This window comes from Brugia malayi (assembly GCF_000002995.4).
Source record: "Brugia malayi strain FR3 genome assembly, contig: Bm_v4_Chr4_scaffold_001, whole genome shotgun sequence".
NCBI classification, from domain to species: domain Eukaryota; kingdom Metazoa; phylum Nematoda; class Chromadorea; order Rhabditida; family Onchocercidae; genus Brugia; species Brugia malayi.
The window spans coordinates 11,737,310-11,758,981 of NW_025062478.1; the positions used below are offsets into that span (position 1 = coordinate 11,737,310).

General features: G+C 26.4%; 2 protein-coding genes across 2 annotated transcripts; one reads left to right on the forward strand and one right to left on the reverse strand.

The window, feature by feature from the left end:
• Window positions 1-7,886: 7,886 nt before the first annotated feature.
• Bm17829 (Uncharacterized protein) lies at window positions 7,887-10,838 on the forward strand (the record flags this gene model as incomplete). The annotated part of the gene is made up of 7 exons (XM_043082482.1): window positions 7,887-8,056; window positions 8,280-8,459; window positions 8,568-8,789; window positions 8,880-9,068; window positions 9,472-9,645; window positions 10,073-10,227; window positions 10,765-10,838. The coding sequence occupies 7 exons, from the start codon at window positions 7,887-7,889 to the stop codon at window positions 10,836-10,838; spliced, it is 1,164 nt and encodes a 387-aa protein (XP_042938416.1).
• A 7,545-nt stretch (window positions 10,839-18,383) lies between these two features.
• On the reverse strand, window positions 18,384-20,743 carry Bm3954 (G protein-coupled receptor F59B2.13, putative; the record flags this gene model as incomplete). Its single annotated transcript, XM_043082483.1, has 6 exons — window positions 18,384-18,546; window positions 18,981-19,154; window positions 19,562-19,750; window positions 19,841-20,062; window positions 20,171-20,350; window positions 20,574-20,743. 6 exons carry the CDS (start codon window positions 20,741-20,743, stop codon window positions 18,384-18,386), a joined length of 1,098 nt encoding a protein of 365 aa, XP_042938417.1.
• Between the last annotated feature and the right edge of the window lie 929 nt (window positions 20,744-21,672).

Genomic DNA, 21,672 nt, shown 5'->3' on the forward strand with positions numbered 1-21,672 from the left:
TTTTTCTCTACTTTATTTTCGTTCATAATCGTTGAAATAAACTTAAAAACAAAAATTGATATGGATGAGCTATACAAAAAGCATCATGTAATGTAAAAGTCAACACTGATAATAAAAAAGCAAACAGAAATAAAGTCAGAAGCAAATAACCATTTTATAATAAAGTAGAAAAAACGAAATTGCTAAACAAAAACAAAAATTGCAATGGGACAAGAAGTATAGTTAGTCTTGTTCGAAATTTTTTAAAGATCAAACCATGTGAGGAAATGATTTTCCGAAAATATTTTATTATTAACATGCAAAAAGATTGAAGAAGTCAATATTTTTGTTCGATTTGAAAAATTACGAAAGAAAAAAAAAGATTTATTATTGGCATAATTGAAAAAAAAGAAAAAACTGGCAAAAAAATTGCAAAGGTCTAGATTAGATTAATTAGTTAGTAGTAAATTTGCTAGGCTATTTGCATGAAGTGATATAGTAACGTACTTCAATATCGGAGCGAGGCAGAGATCAACTGTAGAAAGATGGCTCTTCGTTTAATCGCGAAAAAATATTTTCATTGGCGCATGGGTAGAATTTGTCTTATTGCAGTGCATCTGAAAAAAAGATAAGATTAACCAGGTGGAAAATAAATTCAATGTTTCAGACAATAGTATCTTGCACTTGGCATCAAAAAAAAAAATTTTTTTTTCGCCTACCATCGATGTAATAATGCTTAGGTTCTTCGCTTTTATCTACGTTGCTTGACGAATCTTTCATTCATAACAGTCTTCGTTGCCTTAGGGCACCATTCCAGGGAATACGAGGGAAATTTCAGGGAAATTTCCAATGCTCCATTGTGGCTGTTATTTCCTCGAGTGAACTGACATCTTAAAATGGCCACATCTTTGACAAAAGTCTGAAATATATTTAAAATATCATATATATCAAATTTTTCAAGCAGAACTCATCATTAATAAATAATTCTATAGAAAGAATTTTTTTTAAAGTTAATTTTTGATCAACGAAACTTTCAAAAACCGTTTTTATTCTTACCAAGAATACTACTAATAGAAGTTAATGTTTTGCGCACTTTATTAACTCTTTGGAAGTTTTCCACTAGCTGTTATGAGCTTACTTTTTCATTTAACATCTTCATTTGTTAAAGAGTTCATACTGATATACGAACTAAACTTCTCACCACATTTGTACAGTAGAAATGGAACATACATCGCCTTACTTTCCCGTGCTTTACCTATGTTCTGCGATTGTTGATGCCGTGTCAAAACTGTTCTCGTTGAGCAACAGTTCATGTGATAGTAGTTCCCACTCCGCCATTTCTTCCTCTTCTTCTTCTTCCTCCTCCAAGGTACTGCTTCGTTGACCAATAGTTTTTTTACCTGTATCTGCTGCTGCATCCGTTTCTGTCTCTCAGTACATTATCTAAAAAACCATACCAGTCACGGTTGCCAACAGCAAGTTTAATAAACAATACGATATGTAATCCGAAATTACGACTAAACATATTAGATGCCCTGCATAACCTTCAACTCCTCCAACACCCGAAGGTAAAAAAGTTCGTCATGCAGATGCGCTTTCAAGTATGCCAAATAAATAGTAACCTCAACGATATCAAACAGCATTTTTACTGAAAATAAAACATAAAATGATAAACTCCAACGACTCTAATGCACAATTCACCCATATCTATGCAATAATTCACCCATACCTGATATTAGAAATAAACATTTCACATAGAAAAAGACGACTAATTATTATTGTAAACGCTAAGCACATTCACACAACAACCTTATCAACACAATTAACTATAAAAGAATTATCTATCCAATCGATATTATTTTTTCTTCCATTTACGTGCAATCTGCAATCTTTCCGTCTCTTTCCTATGATTGCATGGTTAATGTATGATCAGAGTAATCTATCAAAGAAAATGGATCAAATATGAAACGAATACAGTATATCTTTAAATTCTACTATCGACTATTTAAAGCTGGTTTTGAATCTTTTTTCACTTTTTTTTTAAATTTTGCTTTTTAAATAATAAAATTATTTTTTATTGATACAATAATTTTCTCTTTATTAAACGGAATAATTAACTAACGAGTTTTTAATCATTAATTAGTTTCTAATTATAATTTTTAATTAAATAATGAGTTTTTAGATAGATGAATAAACATTTTCACATTTTGTCCATTTAAATTAAATGTATTTAAATTGAATGCATTCAAATCGAAAAAAGTAGTCAAATTTTTTTCAATTTAACTCTTCCTGCGCGTGTATTTTTCATACTTCACATAGTATTTATGGATTTTTGTGAACTAACTTATATGCTGACTCTAAGGAAAGTTTTTGAATTTGCTGAGGAAAATTTTGTTAAAAAATTTCCATAAACAAATTTTAGAGCTTTATATGTTTTTTTTTTTTTTAATAAAATACTTCAGTTATCTAAAAAACAGTCCCTAAATTCTTATTGTTCTTTATTGTTCTTCGTAATAAATTATTCAGAATACTGCTTGACGATCATTCATCAAACCGTCATATTTATATTACTTGAAATTCATATTTAATCTGTGGCAAATATCTTTAATTAAATAATCTTTCCTTGATACTGTTTTTCCTCATTTCGATGCAAGTAATTAACATATACATTTTGTAATGTCAGTTCCATTAATTCAACTAAAATGAGATTCAGTTTTTTTTTTACAATTTTCCCCTTTCTTTTATACAAGATATCAACAATCGACTCGATTATTTTTTTTTATCAGATTGGAATCAAACTGATAAGGAAATTCAATTTTGTTATTCCATGAATAACTGATCATAGATATGTCTTCTCATCACTTTCCTATCACTTTCCTTTATTTAAAAAACTAATTAGCAGTACCAGAAGAAATCTTAAAACTTTTACACAATACTGTTTTATAACACGTCATAATTTACTGCTACAACTGTCATTAATGTCATTATTGTCATTACTAATTAGCTGAAATAAATGAAACGAGTAACAATGACACTAAGCGAAAAATATGTTAGCATTCTTAACAACATACTTTGAATGCCAGCGGCAGAACGATAAAATTGCTGTCGTTTATTGATCTTCATTGCTTCATTTACTTCATTTATATTGTGTTAATGTAGTTATCGATTTTATTTTGAGATCGTTAGGTTGATCTCTTAATTATCCTGAAGTGTTGTAAGCAAAATTTAATCATCCAAAACTCTGTTCCGAATTCTTTTTGTAATCTACTTATTTTTTGCGTGTGCTACATTTTTAATTTTGAATTTCAATACTTAACAAGATAAGATTTTAAGAATGTAATATAATAAATTTCAATCATTTGAAACTCTTTGTTGACAGTATTGCAAATCTGCAAATCTTCAAGAGTAAAGAAGTTCAAAATATGAGTCAAAAAGTCGGACAGTTAATCGAATATTGAATTTTAGAAAAAGAAATGAAGTCCTGAAAAATCATCAGTCCATTATTCAAATTATTTAATTTGAGTTTTTCCACTTTCCATTCATTCCTGATTCATCAGAACACTGTTGCTAACATGTCAGTAATGCAAAATAGTGTTCCTTTTAGACCTTATTTATGCAATTATCACCGAAGTGGAATAAACATTATGCAAGATCGAACGAATCGTATCATTCATAATCACAAAGATACGGACGGTATTTCCCTGATATGTACGCTACGGTTTGATTTTCCGGATATTTGTATCTGGATGAACATTCAGTAATTATCGAGCTACACTAATACTTATAGAATTCTATCATGTTTCACTGGCACAGTGATATTTTTATTTCATGCGATATATTTATACTAGTTTGTTGGAAGAATTTCAGAAGGTAATACAGAAATTGGGAAAAAAAAATAATTATATAATATAGGTGAGATAATATTATCACTTAATAATAAAAATATTTCAATTCTTTATGGCACTAATAATTAACTTGAATTCATTGATGATACTAATAATATTGACTTGTTTTATATATTTCTCATATGATAATTCAAGTTTAATTTGTTTTAAATTTAAAGTTTCAAAAATTTTAATGTGCAAATATGTTTTCTACAAATTATCAGTTATATCATTCACAGAGCTATAAAAAAAACTTCTATGTGAAAATTTTTTTCAAAAGAATTTTTCATGCTCACATTGCTTAATTTTCAAAAGTTACTGCTTTATCAAAAGACTTACAATTTATTTTAAACGATAAGATGAAATTTATACGCTTTGTTTGCAAATTTCGTTTAATCGTTAGTCCCAATTTATTTGTTATTTCAGCCCAATTTAGCCAAACAAATATTCATTTTTTCATTTGACAAAAGAAATCATTTAGGATCATTTAATCAGACAAAATTCATTAAACGAAGTTTTCGTGCAAAATTAGGACCCAATGGTAGCCAAGATTTGTGACTCATTCATGGTCAAAAAAAAAAAATTTAAGTACTATTTAAAAAAAAAAATAGAGATTAAATAAAAGTGAAATTTTGTGACATAAAACGAGCATAACAAATAACAAAAAAAGAAGAAAATCTGAAAAGCATTTATATGAGGAATTTGTTAAATATAATATAACTTAAATTAAAAACTCAATAACTAACAAAAAGTGCATGTAACGAGATTTCCTGAAAGAATATGGTAATACTTTTGAAGAAATTCATATTGTTACCATTTTGATTACATAAAAATTTCGTGGCATTGGATTAGCTGAATTAAAAGTCTTTTAAGAAAGTTAGTATCAAATTCATTGAAAGATTTAAAAAATTTAAAAACAAAAAACTCAGTAAATATAAACTTTAATAATTTTGAATTGAAATTATATTCATTGCTTTTTCGCCAATTTTTCTTTTATTTTGAATAAACAAAGTCTTTTTGTCTTCGTAAAATTAATTAATTATTCTTCTAGGAAATTTCCGCTTCTTCCTTTTCTTTAACATTAAACTAAGCCAATAGGAATGAAAGGAAATTGTGGCAAAATGGGCAAAATTTTATGGCTAAAAGTTTTTCAAAAAATAAAATAAACTGAACATTGCTTCAGCACAATAAAACAGACGGAAGGAATAGGAATGTTTCCGTTTTTCCTGATATACCGAAAATATCGATTTCACATCCTTTTTCCCCTCATTAAAGTCCCATCTGGAAGATTTATTTTTTTTTTCTCCCTTTCATTGAAGAAAAAAGAGATCGCTGCATGCGAGTAACTATTACTAATTAAAAAAGATATGCGACGAGAAAATGGAATAGTTTGAAAGGAAAGAATTGAAATTGAAAGTTAAAAGTTTGAAGTAATTTGTTTGTAATGATGCATTGAACAAAAGGAAATTATTATTTGAATAATTTTAAGAATTAATTTCCTTAGTCCTTGAGAAATGCAATATTCAAATCATTCGTTTTCTCTCTAAATTTTTTCGGTTAGCTCAATAACTGAATAATATTAATTAGTGAAAGTTGAAAATTTGCAAGTGCACAGCATCTCATACATTTACTTACAATTTATAATTTCCATTTCACTATAACAGTTCGAAGATTAATTACATTGCAAACTTTTCGGAAACAAATTGAAAATTGTATTTGCTGTGATACATCTGACATAGTTAATCAACGTTTTTCACATATTTAATATATTTGACATTAATAACTTCATATAATTGATTGGCAATTTAATTAATAGTTTTGAATATTTGTGCAAAAATTTTTAATTTACTCATATGAAATGGAATATATTAAAAGAAATCTAATTATGTACAAATATTTCTTCAAGCTACTTTTTAAGTTAGCGAAAAATGACAAAAATACTTGCCAGCAAGAGAAAAGACATTAAAAAAGTTTTTTTTTTTCAGTCATTTCTTTTTTTTTTATCTCTCTCTCTCTCTCTCTCTCGCTCTTCTATTTCTTTGCTTGTTTATTTTCCGGAAATATCATTAAGCTTGATGAACTATTAACACATTATTTGATGTCAATCGTTTTAAATGCAATTTAGTTCTTCAAAAAAATGAAAAAGAAAAAAAGAAAGGATCTATGGAAGAGAAAAATGGATGACTTTGAGTTTAAATTAGCTTTTTTTCTTCTTGATTTGATTAATTTTGAATTGGCTTTTGTTAAATTTGAAATTTTGGATTATTCTAAATGAGTGAAATGATTTCACAAAGATTTAAAGCTAAGATAGGATTAATCTTTGAGATATGTTTATGATAATTCCCAGAGATATTTGCATTTGTGTGCTACCTTATCCGATACTAACAACTGTTATACCATTTGCTAATGAAACGAATAAGGTAAATTAATTGAAATGTTTCGATTGTTATTGCAAAAAACTATTTAACATTCAATTGTAGAATTAAACAGAAAGTAGTAGAATTAATTTTAATGATTCAATTGTAACAATGAGAAATTGAAAATAGCGATTTTTTAAAGAAAACATTCCGTCACAATAATCTTTTTCATTCGTTTCAAAAAAAGTTTGACATTTTTCACTGAATGTTTTACTTTCATCCAACTTTAAAATGCAAAATGTAAAAGTATAATAAGTAAGAATTTAAGAACTGGAAAAAATTTATCTAAAAATTTTTTTTTTCCATTTTCATTTCCCTTTTTTTTTTTGAATTTTTATAAAATCATGGAATTGTATACATAAAATTAATGCAAATACATTTTCTTATAAATATGAATTTTGTTGCATTCTCTGTTTATTTTCCATCTTTGATAATACAAATACGATTGAGTAATCATACCATTATCAATGCGATAAACAATTGTTATCCATTTCTGATTTTTATCTTTTCTGCAAATTTTTTCACTGAGAAAGTTTTTGTTTTATCCATTTTGTTTCTACGATTAGAATCTTAACAAATAATTTAGAAGACAACATATTATTAAATTGTCTGTTCGTATAGATTTCACTTATTTTTAAATTGTTTTTTCAGCTTACTCAAACTTCTTTCAAAATAAAGTGTGTTTTCTAGCAGTAGCTATTGTATTTGAAAGGAATTAAAAAATAAAATTTAGTGAAATAATTTCAAAGAATTATTTCAAGAAAAAAAAATTTTTTTGTTAAATTCCATAAGCAATAAATAATATATCTATTTTTTGCTCATTATGACATAATTAAATTTGCTTTAAAAAGCTCTAAATTAAATAAAAAAAATATTGCAAAAAAATTTGATTTATTAATAGAACTGTCATCCACTATTAATATAATAATATTTAATTAAGCTTTTGAATTTGTTCCAAAGATATGAGTGATCCATTTTCTATAAACTTTTTTATTTAGATAAATGTTGAAGTAAATTGTTTTTGTCAACAAAAGCAGATGAAATACCAAAAAAAAAAAAAAAAAAAAAAACAAAACCATTAAATTAATTGAAACATAATGCGATGAATTTGGCTTAATTAGCAGTAAATTTTTCCTTAAGAAACGTTTGGTTTTATGACAATTTGAAAGACAAATGAAAATTTCGGAAAGTTTTTCTACGAAAATGAAGAAAAGAATCAGATTGTATTCTAAGTGAAATAAATTTTGTATTATATTTTTCGTTTACTCAATTCTTATGTTAAAATTAGTTAATATAGATTTAATTTGAATTCAACTTTTTTTTTTCGATAATTTTTTCCTTTTTCCGATTCCTACTTGAATGCCATTTTTTGGTTTCTTTTTGGGAAAGCATAAGCTTATTCCAAAATTGATGGTTTAATTCAAATGAAAATAATATCCATCCATAAAGTTAGCTATTGATTGCTATTTATTTAATATTGTGAAGAGAAATATTTTTTAAATATTTAAAATTAGCAGAAAGAAATGAGCTTTTATCATTCGTTTCTTTGTCTTTTGATAAATAATTCTTTGTTTTATATTTTCATTCTTTTTTCTGACTTTTAGATATGTCAAACAATGCGACAAATATTTGTTTAACAAATCAACAAATGCGATTACACGGAAATGAATTGGAAAAATATCTGCAACGATTCCTGTATCCGTGTATCGTAATACTTGGCATTACCGGAAATGTACTAAATCTTACTGTTCTACTTAATCGTTCTATGCGGAGCAGGTCATACATGCTCTTCTATTATCAACAATTTGCAAAATATTATTTCTATGATAGCAATTTTTGATTAATTAGGCATACATGTGAATATAAATAAATCAGAAGTTAGGATTCAAAATTAAAACGAGTATTTGTGATAGCAAATAGAAATTTTTTTTTCTACTCAAATGTGAAAGTTGGAAATCTAATTTGAAATTTTACCAAATATTCTCTGATATTATTTCAGATCAAATATCTTTTTGTCGGCCTTAGCACTAGCTGATATTATATTTCTGTTACTTCTTCTACCCAATATTTTGGCCACTTATCCAATGTTTACGTCCAATTATATTTATCGTTACATCTATTTTCATATTAAAATTCACTTATTATCTTTAACTAATTGGGTTTCCAGTGCTGCCATTTGGTTTGTTATTTCATTTTTCTGATTTGCCAGACAGTTTGCAATCAGTGAATCTTTGCTTCCAAATTAGAAACATTTGAAATTGTAAACTTAACTTACCTCAATTTTCAGGTTAGTAGTAGCTGTATGCGCGGATCGCTTAATTGGTATTAGAAGACCATTGCATGCTAAAACTGATTGCAATAAATACCGCACACCGTTGCTAATTGTCGTAATCGTAACAGTCACTGGAATTGTCAACTTTTATCAGCATTTCCAGTACAAATGCTTTATGCGTAATTATTGTCACCGAACTCAGATCTATTCGAGATGCATTCCGATCAATAATGATGGGTTTGTCATTGATTATTAGTAAAAGTAACGGTAGCAGAATTTTAATTTTTCAGTTTAATTAATTCATTTAGTGAATTGTCCTAAATTCAGACGTTGGTTCTGGAATCGAACAAATCCTTACTCTGCAACATATCGTAATTTCATTGATATCAGTGTGACAGTAAATGCTGTCACAACAATCATTCTACCCATATTTCTATTATCCTTCCTAAACATTTTATTACTTTGTATACTGCGTAATCGTCGTGACTTATTACTCGTTTCTACCAATCAACGACGGTAAATACTACTATTTATTTTCATTATTTACTTTTTGTTCAATTACAATAATAACAATTACGGTAACATCCATTAGTGTTTGTCTATGGTTGAAGGAATTTAAGAAATTTGAAGTTTTAAAATTTAAAAGTAGTGAAATTTTTTGATGATATTTAGTGTTCAAAATTCATTCAGTTTGTTGACGCATTTGATAAAATTTCGGTAATTGAAACTGAAATTGCAAAATAAAGTCAATTAGTCAAATGAGTTGTCAATAAAAGATGTGCATGCCAGACATACAGATTATTAGTATGTAGGTTATAATAGTTTTAGCTTTAATCAAATTTAAATACCGATTTTTTTTTTTTTTTTAAAGGTTAATTATAAAACATTAACAAAATTATTTACAAATTTCACTTTTTAGTTTACCAAAGAAGAAGCGCAGTTTACAGTATCTAAAGATGGAACATCGTGTCACATTAATGGTTACATTGATTGTTACAACATTTATTATCTTAAATGGTCCATCAGCTGTAATACATTTGGTCAATTTAGCTCGTAAAAAGAAACTAAATTATAATTTTACACTTCTTGGAAAGTTTGTCTTTTTTTTTTTGAATTTCGTTAAGAAAAAATTTCTTTCTCTCTTGCTCTAAAATCCTAATAAAAGAAAGGGTAAAAACAAATTTATTTTTGCTAATTATTTTCATTTTCCTCCATCTAGAAGAAAAAAGATGAAAAAAAAAATGAAAAAAATTAAACTGCTGAAAATCTGTTTTCTGTAAAAATTTATTTTACATAGCTTTTAAATATATTTTTACAAAAACTAATAACACATTAATATTTTTATTATTATTCACAAGCACATGTTAGATTACAATTAATGTGACATTATTGTCGCATGTAAAGTGTTAAATTAACATTCATAATATTGCAAAAAAAAAAAAAAAAAATAATAATTAATGCCCAAATTTAATTATTTATGAAGCTAATTAAAATTGCAAATTTTGAAAACATTGTTTCAGTACATTGGTAATAATTGATAAAGCTTGCAATTTCATTTTATTCTGCTTAACGAGCAGGCATTTTCGTGCGCGTTTATTTCAATTAACTCAACGAAAAGTTAGTCGATTTTCTGCAAGTTTCCTACAAATTGGTGATAGTATGCGACGAATTGGAAGTAAGTAAGTTTGGGAAAAGTAAATCTTAAATTTTCAAAGCAAAAAAATTATCAAGACAATAACTGTATCCACTGATTTTATAAGTATTTTTTAAATATGATAATTAATTTTACAATATTATTGTATTCCATTCAAAAAAGTGATTAAGTCAAGCATTACTAATAAACTGAATTACTGTGCACATGAATTGTAGCTAATGCTATTAATTAAGTAACAATATTTTAATCACAAATTTGGTAATTAACACAAGTGGAAACTGAATAAATAAGAATTGATTATTGGTAGGAATACAAATAATGGTAAAATATAGGGAAGAAATTGAAGTGTAAACAATTGCTGAAATAAAATATATATGTATATAAAATTTTAGACGACAAAATAATCAATAATACGAATTATGAAAAAATAATAGCGAATTGAAGAACGATCAATAATTGTTGTAGGCTTAAGAAAATATTTTTGAATAATTTTGTAGGTTGCAAAGAAAAAGTTACAATTTTCCTCTTTTATTAGCTCAAATTTGACTGCAATTTCAGGCATCAATGATGATAGTTTGCAATTGAAACAATCAATGAAATTGGTTCAAAGAAATTACAATAACAACAATTAATGACGAAACATTGATTTAGCTATCACAGAAATTCGACCCACAAATTATTTTTGTTAATTTTTTTTTTTTTTTTGCTTTGTTTACTTGCAGGAAATATCACACAACAATATTATTCTGTGAGCAAAATGAGGAAAAAATTAGGAAATTTATAAAAAATATTAGGATGGATGGCAGGAAGGACAGTGAGAAATCTAATTAAAATAAGAGGGAACTGGTTTGAAATTGATTGATTTAGTCTATCCATTTCCTAAAATTAGAAATTAAAAGTGTTACAAAAACTTTTGATGTAGAAATTTGTACCAATTAATTTGCTCATTTCTTAGAATTTAATTAAATGTCAATGGCTTTTATTTTATTTGTCATACAAAATAATAAAGTCTTGAAAAAAAAAAAAAAAAAAAAAACTTGAAACGACATTAAAATCTTAGCGTTAACTTGATTTTGATTTATGAATTCTCATAAATAATTCTTTATATCAATCATGAAGCCTTTCAAATTTAATTAAAAAAAAAAGAAAGAATTCCTGTGCCAAAGCATTTATAACTCAAAATTTTCGCTCTTATTGATTTTTTGAAACAATTAATTACAAAATAATTAACTGTACATTGATTATACCTCTGCAATTTTAATTCCTTTTCTTCTTTAATGTCATTTACTTTCAATTTCGAAAATTTAATAAGAAAAACACACGGTGGACTAATTGAGAACATAATAATATTATTAAGTATTTAAGGTAATAAATATGAAATATTAACACTTTGTAGAAACTTGTAGAAAAAACTCTTAATAAGTCAGCTCGCAGTACTCATTTTTACGGAACCAAAAGAAATTTGACTTTATAAAACGTAATAACCGTAAAAACGTTATAAGTGCAATTCAGTTGTGGCTCCAACTGATCGAAATCATAAATTCGGTTCACTAATTATCACTGATTTATCATACAACAATCAGATCTTATTTTTCCCTAATTGATAAATCGTTTTAAAATAATCAAATTTTCCTCATGAAATGATATGTATCGGAACTTTTAATTTAACCTATTTACGTTATTATTTGAAGAACGTAATCGAAAATAGACGTTTTATCAGCTTATCAGTCCTCGACTGTCTATTTAACTCATGTTTAGATGCAATATTACTTAAATATTTACAAAATTTTATTGTAAAATTAAGTTGCAAATCATTTGTTTCTGAAAAGTAAAATTGATTGATTTGTACACTTAAAAAAAAGAAAGAAAAGGCAAACTAAAACTAATCTCACTCAAAATAATTGCTATTAACCAAGTAATACTTATCTGTCACTATTTTATATTTCAAATTTTTGGCGCAAACAATTTTTATGAGAAATTGTTGCGAACCTCAAAATAAATTGCAATAACAAAATAATTTGATGTAAAAACTAATCATTCCAGTCCAATTGTATTTCGATGAATCATTTAAGCTTCCTCATTTAGCCAATTTCCCATCCCTTTTCTTTCTTTATTTGTCTTAAGCTTAATTAAATTTCCATTTTCTTCTATTTTTATCATCTTTATTTATAATGTTTAAAATATCGAATAATATACACACAAATATTTTCAATCTTTTAGCCTAATGGATCAGATATTCCTTAATATAGTTTTTTTTTTTATTTTTTTGTTCACATAGCTAGCTTCTTCTTGTATCCAATTCATAAAGTTGATTCTACTTCTTCAGCAACCTTTATTTCTACTACCTTTTCATCATTTAATTTCACTATCGACAACTGCGCTCAACAACTTATTCCGAGATCAGAAAGTGATAAATTTGTCCATAATGATAAGAAGGAAACCATTAACTTTTACCGCTAGGGTTTAAGGATTTATATTTCACAATTCCTTAGCAATACTAATTCATAAAAAATGCAATAGCAGAAAGCAAATGTAATTTAGTTCGATATTCAATTCTTTGGAACTATTTTCCTCCTTGGATTGCTAAAGAGAAGAATCAGATGAATCCAACTTGAAGTGAGAAAAGTTTTGAAAAAGTCTCTAATTCTGCATTTTATCTAAGCACGGGAAGAGACAGGAATTCATCAAAGATAGAAGTAAAAACATTTGGTAATTTGAAGAGAATAATAATTAATGGAATATGGCAAACAAGAAAAGCAGGATTTAAAAGATTCATTTTTGCATTATTCAAATTAAATTAAGCTGAATAAAGTGTTGCAGTATAAAAATATAGAAAATGATCAAATTTTCAAATTCAAAAAAGATTTTAAAAAATATGTAAAAAAATCTTCGGTTTAAAGCTGACTGTAAGGTATCGGAACAAAATGGATAAGCAGAGCAATCCTTTGTTACGGTGATACAGTAAGTATGCAAGTTCATTCATTTCATATGTTTATTTCATGCTAAATTATTTCTACTAATGATAAGTTAGGATTGAAGTAGCTTTTGAAATTATGAAAATTTAATGATAGCCCATTTTGTTGATGTATCATTGAAACGTTACTGTCACCACTGTCAACATCATTTTAAATTATTGCATTATTAGGACATCGCCAACTACTAAGTGCTGATTGCATTATATGAAAGAAAATTGTCACAATACCTAATGAATTTCACGGTCACAAATATTTCACGACGCGTTTTACGTGCTCCATCTCTCGTGCCGAGATGCGTGTTTGAAATTTGCTAAATTTGTAAATTGATAAGACCTAGTGTAAGTCTTCGGGCAAGTATTTAATGTCTAAGGGCAAATACATCGGAAATAAACTTATATACTTAGAATTATCAATATCATTAAAATTAAAGACTGAAAATTTTTATAATAGTATGCGAGCAATTCAATTCCAATATTTTACCAAATAATAGAAAGGATTATACAGTGCTATACAGATTAAATATTTCACAGTTCAGTAACATTTTCATCAATTTTCACGAATGCAAATATTACATTATTCGTGTCATCCTAAATTTTTCAAAACAGTGCTTATAATTTATCATTTCAGAGAGAGAACAGTAAGAATTTAAAATGAAAAGTATCAGAAATAATGCGAAACATACAGATTAAAAACTTTCTGATCTTTGGTCGTTTTAATCAATTTGAAATAAAAAGGTTTATTTGAGCGTTTGTGCCATTGTATGAATTTGATATTTCACTATGTTCTCTACTACACCGCTAGTATATATTTACAAAAAGTTCTGTTTTACATTTAATTTAGCTCTTTTCACTTAATTTCAACACCAATAACAATTAGATTAGATATTGCATTTTTCTGTTCGATTAAAATATTATTTCGATCTATTTTTGTCAAACTTATTCTTCCTTTTCTGGCTGAAATGACAGGAAAAATGAATAAACTGCTCAGATAGCTAGAATATTCTCCTAGAATATCCTCAGCCACATCAATTTGAAGCCAATAATTGGCATTGATAGCAAAAACCTATATAGCAAGAAGTGGCACTGTCGAGAATCACGAACACGTGGTGAAGTACGAAAATCCTTCATTAATTTTTCTTTGGAAATAAGTTTTTTTTTTTTTTTTTTTGAAATAAGATTTTTTAGAAATAAGATTCATTAGAAATAAGATTTTTGCTTTAAATATGTAGTAAGACATGTGAATGTGAATAGCTTTTATGATCTATGTTATTTAAAATGGATTATTTGATACGACTAATATTTTATTAATTTTTCAAACTATTTAATTAATAAGATGCACGTGAAATATGTTGTAAAATATTCGTGATCGTGAAATTCATTAGATTGTGTGATATTTTTTTCTTTCATATAACATACAGTCAATACTGTTGATGTCGTAATAATTCAGTGATTTAAAAAAAAAAAAAAAATGTTAAAATTGGTGACAGTAACATTTTAATGATATATCAAATAAACTTTGAAAATATTAATAGAGAAACAAATACTCCATTGTACTTTTGATTACATTGCTATTGTTTCTTTTTTTATATTTTTTTTAATTCATAAAATACATTTATATATTATTCTATTCGCAGAGCCAAACTGCAACAAATATTCAATTCTTTTGGCGTTCTAAAAAAAAATCTAAAAAATTTTCATTTCAGATTTTACAGAAGCGATAAACAGTTTGGAGCATTTTTTGACAAACATAAGGATTAGATATTTTCGTAGTATCGTCATACTATCGTCAGAATGCAGCAATTAATTTATAATCTTATTTTAGCATTTGAATTTTTAATGTTTTGAAAAATTCCAATGTTAAAATGAGATTGTAAATTTTTGTTATTCCACATTATATGGGAACGGTATACTACCTGATAGTGAAACGTAAATTTTGAAGGTAAATATTTGCGCTAAATTGTAAAATGCGTCCAGAACTCAAACAAATGATTTGTAGTTTTCCGTGAGAAAGTATAATAAATAAAGGAAAAAGCTATTTGCTCAAAATTTGTTGTTTACACGGTAACAACTTCCTGTCTAGGTGACCTCATTGTTGTTTCGTCACTAATCGTAAATTATGTTTGAATCTATGAGGTTAACAACTTTTTCTTAACTGATTGACCTTCTTCATAGTTTGTTAACGAGTAATTAGATTTGATTGTAAATAAGATGAACAGTTAGATTAAGCTGATTTCGCTATCGGCAGGTTAACTTCTTAACAGAAATTGGCATTACAAATAGGTTAAGTAATTTCAAATCATTTATTTATTTACTGATTTAAGTTGTTTTCCCTCCACAATAAAACATCAAAAGTAAGAAAATGTTCACTAATATTTGTAAATTAGCTTAGCTCTAAACATTTAGGACAAATATTTTTCACGAATTATTTACTTACTCAATTGAACAACCAATAATCCTTCAAGCTTTAATGCGCTATAGTTGACTGTATAGCGCTGAATACGTGAACTTACGTAAGGTTCGTTTTCAAAGAGGCATTTCTACTTCACTTTATTTTTAGATGAAAACGAGAATTTCTATCAAATTCGTTAAGAAACTGGAAAACAGGATGAATTTTGCAATTAAATTGTGGAAGTATTCGCAGAAAATTTGTCCCTTTTGAAGTTCATTCTCGATTTAATGCATTTTTCTTGATTAAAGGTATTTTATCTTTCCTTAGAAAATGTCTATCACTCGTTCCTTTTGCATTCTTCTCATCTAATCCATCCATAATCTTACATACTCTCCATTTTATTTCAGCAATTTTTATTTCATATTTCTCGATGGATACTTTCGCCATGTGCTTTCATGTGCAATACTGCATTTTTGCTAACTGCATGTTTCACTGCATGCATGCCTTAATGCATGCGTCTCTATTGATTTCATTCATTTACATTTCATTACCTCACATTTCTTGTGACTTTTTTTTTCAATTTTCAGTTGACACTTACAATTAATTCTATGTTATTCAAATTTTCTTTCACTGCTTCTCCCTCCATTTCTGAGTTGATCAAAGAATTGGTTAGCTACATATTCTTTAACCTTATAAATAAAGATGATAAAAATAGAAGAAAATGGAAATTTAATTAAGCTTAAGACAAATAAAGAAAGAAAAGGGATGGGAAATTGGCTAAATGAGGAAGCTTAAATGATTCATCGAAATACAATTGGACTGGAATGATTAGTTTTTACATCAAATTATTTTGTTATTGCAATTTATTTTGAGGTTCGCAACAATTTCTCATAAAAATTGTTTGCGCCAAAAATTTGAAATATAAAATAGTGACAGATAAGTATTACTTGGTTAATAGCAATTATTTTGAGTGAGATTAGTTTTAGTTTGCCTTTTCTTTCTTTTTTTTAAGTGTACAAATCAATCAATTTTACTTTTCAGAAACAAATGATTTGCAACTTAATTTTACAATAAAATTTTGTAAATATTTAAGTAATATTGCATCTAAACATGAGTTAAATAGACAGTCGAGGACTGATAAGCTGATAAAACGTCTATTTTCGATTACGTTCTTCAAATAATAACGTAAATAGGTTAAATTAAAAGTTCCGATACATATCATTTCATGAGGAAAATTTGATTATTTTAAAACGATTTATCAATTAGGGAAAAATAAGATCTGATTGTTGTATGATAAATCAGTGATAATTAGTGAACCGAATTTATGATTTCGATCAGTTGGAGCCACAACTGAATTGCACTTATAACGTTTTTACGGTTATTACGTTTTATAAAGTCAAATTTCTTTTGGTTCCGTAAAAATGAGTACTGCGAGCTGACTTATTAAGAGTTTTTTCTACAAGTTTCTACAAAGTGTTAATATTTCATATTTATTACCTTAAATACTTAATAATATTATTATGTTCTCAATTAGTCCACCGTGTGTTTTTCTTATTAAATTTTCGAAATTGAAAGTAAATGACATTAAAGAAGAAAAGGAATTAAAATTGCAGAGGTATAATCAATGTACAGTTAATTATTTTGTAATTAATTGTTTCAAAAAATCAATAAGAGCGAAAATTTTGAGTTATAAATGCTTTGGCACAGGAATTCCTTTCTTTTTTTTTTAATTAAATTTGAAAGGCTTCATGATTGATATAAAGAATTATTTATGAGAATTCATAAATCAAAATCAAGTTAACGCTAAGATTTTAATGTCGTTTCAAGTTTTTTTTTTTTTTTTTCAAGACTTTATTATTTTGTATGACAAATAAAATAAAAGCCATTGACATTTAATTCAATTCTAAGAAATGAGCAAATTAATTGGTACAAATTTCTACATCAAAAGTTTTTGTAACACTTTTAATTTCTAATTTTAGGAAATGGATAGACTAAATCAATCAATTTCAAACCAGTTCCCTCTTACTTTAATTAGATTTCTCACTGTCCTTCCTGCCATCCATCCTAATATTTTTTATAAATTTCCTCATTTTGCTCACAGAATAATATTGTTGTGTGATATTTCCTGCAAGTAAACAAAGCAAAAAAAAAAAATTAACAAAAATAATTTGTGGGTCGAATTTCTGTGATAGCTAAATCAATATTTCGTTATTAATTGTTGTTATTGTAATTTCTTTGAACCAATTTCATTGATTGTTTCAATTGCAAACTATCATCATTGATGCCTGAAATTGCAGTCAAATTTGAGCTAATAAAAGAGAAAAATTGTAACTTTTTCTTTGCAACCTACAAAATTATTCAAAAATATTTTCTTAAGCTTACAACAATTATTGATCGTTCTTCAATTCGCTATTATTTTTTCATAATTCGTATTATTGATTATTTTGTCGTCTAAAATTTTATATACATATATATTTTATTTCAGCAATTGTTTACACTTCAATTTCTTCCCTATATTTTACCATTATTTGTATTCCTACCAATAATCAATTCTTATTTATTCAGTTTCCACTTGTGTTAATTACCAAATTTGTGATTAAAATATTGTTACTTAATTAATAGTATTAGCTACAATGCATGTGCACAGTAATTCAGTTTATTAGTAATGCTTGACTTAATCACTTTTTTGAATGGAATATAATAATATTGCAAAATTAATTAACATATTTAAAAAATAGTTATAAAATCAGTGGATACAGTTATTGTCTTGATAATTTTTTTGCTTTGAAAATTTAAGATTTACTTTTCCCAAACTTACTTACTTCCAATTCGTCGCATACTATCACCAATTTGTAGGAAACTTGCAGAAAATCGACTAACTTTTCGTTGAGTTAATTGAAATAAACGCGCACGAAAATGCCTGCTCGTTAAGCAGAATAAAATGAAATTGCAAGCTTTATCAATTATTACCAATGTACTGAAACAATGTTTTCAAAATTTGCAATTTTAATTAGCTTCATAAATAATTAAATTTGGGCATTAATTATTATTATTATTTTTTTTTTTTTTTTTTTGCAATATTATGAATGTTAATTTAACACTTTACATGCGACAATAATGTCACATTAATTGTAATCTAACATGTGCTTGTGAATAATAATAAAAATATTAATGTGTTATTAGTTTTTGTAAAAATATATTTAAAAGCTATGTAAAATAAATTTTTACAGAAAACAGATTTTCAGCAGTTTAATTTTTTTCATTTTTTTTTTCATCTTTTTTCTTCTAGATGGAGGAAAATGAAAATAATTAGCAAAAATAAATTTGTTTTTACCCTTTCTTTTATTAGGATTTTAGAGCAAGAGAGAAAGAAATTTTTTCTTAACGAAATTCAAAAAAAAAAAGACAAACTTTCCAAGAAGTGTAAAATTATAATTTAGTTTCTTTTTACGAGCTAAATTGACCAAATGTATTACAGCTGATGGACCATTTAAGATAATAAATGTTGTAACAATCAATGTAACCATTAATGTGACACGATGTTCCATCTTTAGATACTGTAAACTGCGCTTCTTCTTTGGTAAACTAAAAAGTGAAATTTGTAAATAATTTTGTTAATGTTTTATAATTAACCTTTAAAAAAAAAAAAAAAAAATCTGGTAATTTAAATTTGATTAAAGCTAAAACTATTATAACCTACATACTAATAATCTGTATGTCTGGCATGCACATCTTTTATTGACAACTCATTTGACTAATTGACTTTATTTTGCAATTTCAGTTTCAATTACCGAAATTTTATCAAATGCGTCAACAAACTGAATGAATTTTGAACACTAAATATCATCAAAAAATTTCACTACTTTTAAATTTTAAAACTTCAAATTTCTTAAATTCCTTCAACCATAGACAAACACTAATGGATGTTACCGTAATTGTTATTATTGTAATTGAACAAAAAGTAAATAATGAAAATAAATAGTAGTATTTACCGTCGTTGATTGGTAGAAACGAGTAATAAGTCACGACGATTACGCAGTATACAAAGTAATAAAATGTTTAGGAAGGATAATAGAAATATGGGTAGAATGATTGTTGTGACAGCATTTACTGTCACACTGATATCAATGAAATTACGATATGTTGCAGAGTAAGGATTTGTTCGATTCCAGAACCAACGTCTGAATTTAGGACAATTCACTAAATGAATTAATTAAACTGAAAAATTAAAATTCTGCTACCGTTACTTTTACTAATAATCAATGACAAACCCATCATTATTGATCGGAATGCATCTCGAATAGATCTGAGTTCGGTGACAATAATTACGCATAAAGCATTTGTACTGGAAATGCTGATAAAAGTTGACAATTCCAGTGACTGTTACGATTACGACAATTAGCAACGGTGTGCGGTATTTATTGCAATCAGTTTTAGCATGCAATGGTCTTCTAATACCAATTAAGCGATCCGCGCATACAGCTACTACTAACCTGAAAATTGAGGTAAGTTAAGTTTACAATTTCAAATGTTTCTAATTTGGAAGCAAAGATTCACTGATTGCAAACTGTCTGGCAAATCAGAAAAATGAAATAACAAACCAAATGGCAGCACTGGAAACCCAATTAGTTAAAGATAATAAGTGAATTTTAATATGAAAATAGATGTAACGATAAATATAATTAGACGTAAACATCGGATAAGTGGCCAAAATATTGGGTAGAAGAAGTAACAGAAATATAATATCAGCTAGTGCTAAGGCCGACAAAAAGATATTTGATCTGAAATAATATCAGAGAATATTTGGTAAAATTTCAAATTAGATTTCCAACTTTCACATTTGAGTAGAAAAAAAAATTTCTATTTGCTATCACAAATACTCGTTTTAATTTTGAATCCTAACTTCTGATTTATTTATATTCACATGTATGCCTAATTAATCAAAAATTGCTATCATAGAAATAATATTTTGCAAATTGTTGATAATAGAAGAGCATGTATGACCTGCTCCGCATAGAACGATTAAGTAGAACAGTAAGATTTAGTACATTTCCGGTAATGCCAAGTATTACGATACACGGATACAGGAATCGTTGCAGATATTTTTCCAATTCATTTCCGTGTAATCGCATTTGTTGATTTGTTAAACAAATATTTGTCGCATTGTTTGACATATCTAAAAGTCAGAAAAAAGAATGAAAATATAAAACAAAGAATTATTTATCAAAAGACAAAGAAACGAATGATAAAAGCTCATTTCTTTCTGCTAATTTTAAATATTTAAAAAATATTTCTCTTCACAATATTAAATAAATAGCAATCAATAGCTAACTTTATGGATGGATATTATTTTCATTTGAATTAAACCATCAATTTTGGAATAAGCTTATGCTTTCCCAAAAAGAAACCAAAAAATGGCATTCAAGTAGGAATCGGAAAAAGGAAAAAATTATCGAAAAAAAAAAGTTGAATTCAAATTAAATCTATATTAACTAATTTTAACATAAGAATTGAGTAAACGAAAAATATAATACAAAATTTATTTCACTTAGAATACAATCTGATTCTTTTCTTCATTTTCGTAGAAAAACTTTCCGAAATTTTCATTTGTCTTTCAAATTGTCATAAAACCAAACGTTTCTTAAGGAAAAATTTACTGCTAATTAAGCCAAATTCATCGCATTATGTTTCAATTAATTTAATGGTTTTGTTTTTTTTTTTTTTTTTTTGGTATTTCATCTGCTTTTGTTGACAAAAACAATTTACTTCAACATTTATCTAAATAAAAAAGTTTATAGAAAATGGATCACTCATATCTTTGGAACAAATTCAAAAGCTTAATTAAATATTATTATATTAATAGTGGATGACAGTTCTATTAATAAATCAAATTTTTTTGCAATATTTTTTTTATTTAATTTAGAGCTTTTTAAAGCAAATTTCATTATGTCATAATGAGCAAAAAATAGATATATTATTTATTGCTTATGGAATTTAACAAAAAAATTTTTTTTTCTTGAAATAATTCTTTGAAATTATTTCACTAAATTTTATTTTTTAATTCCTTTCAAATACAATAGCTACTGCTAGAAAACACACTTTA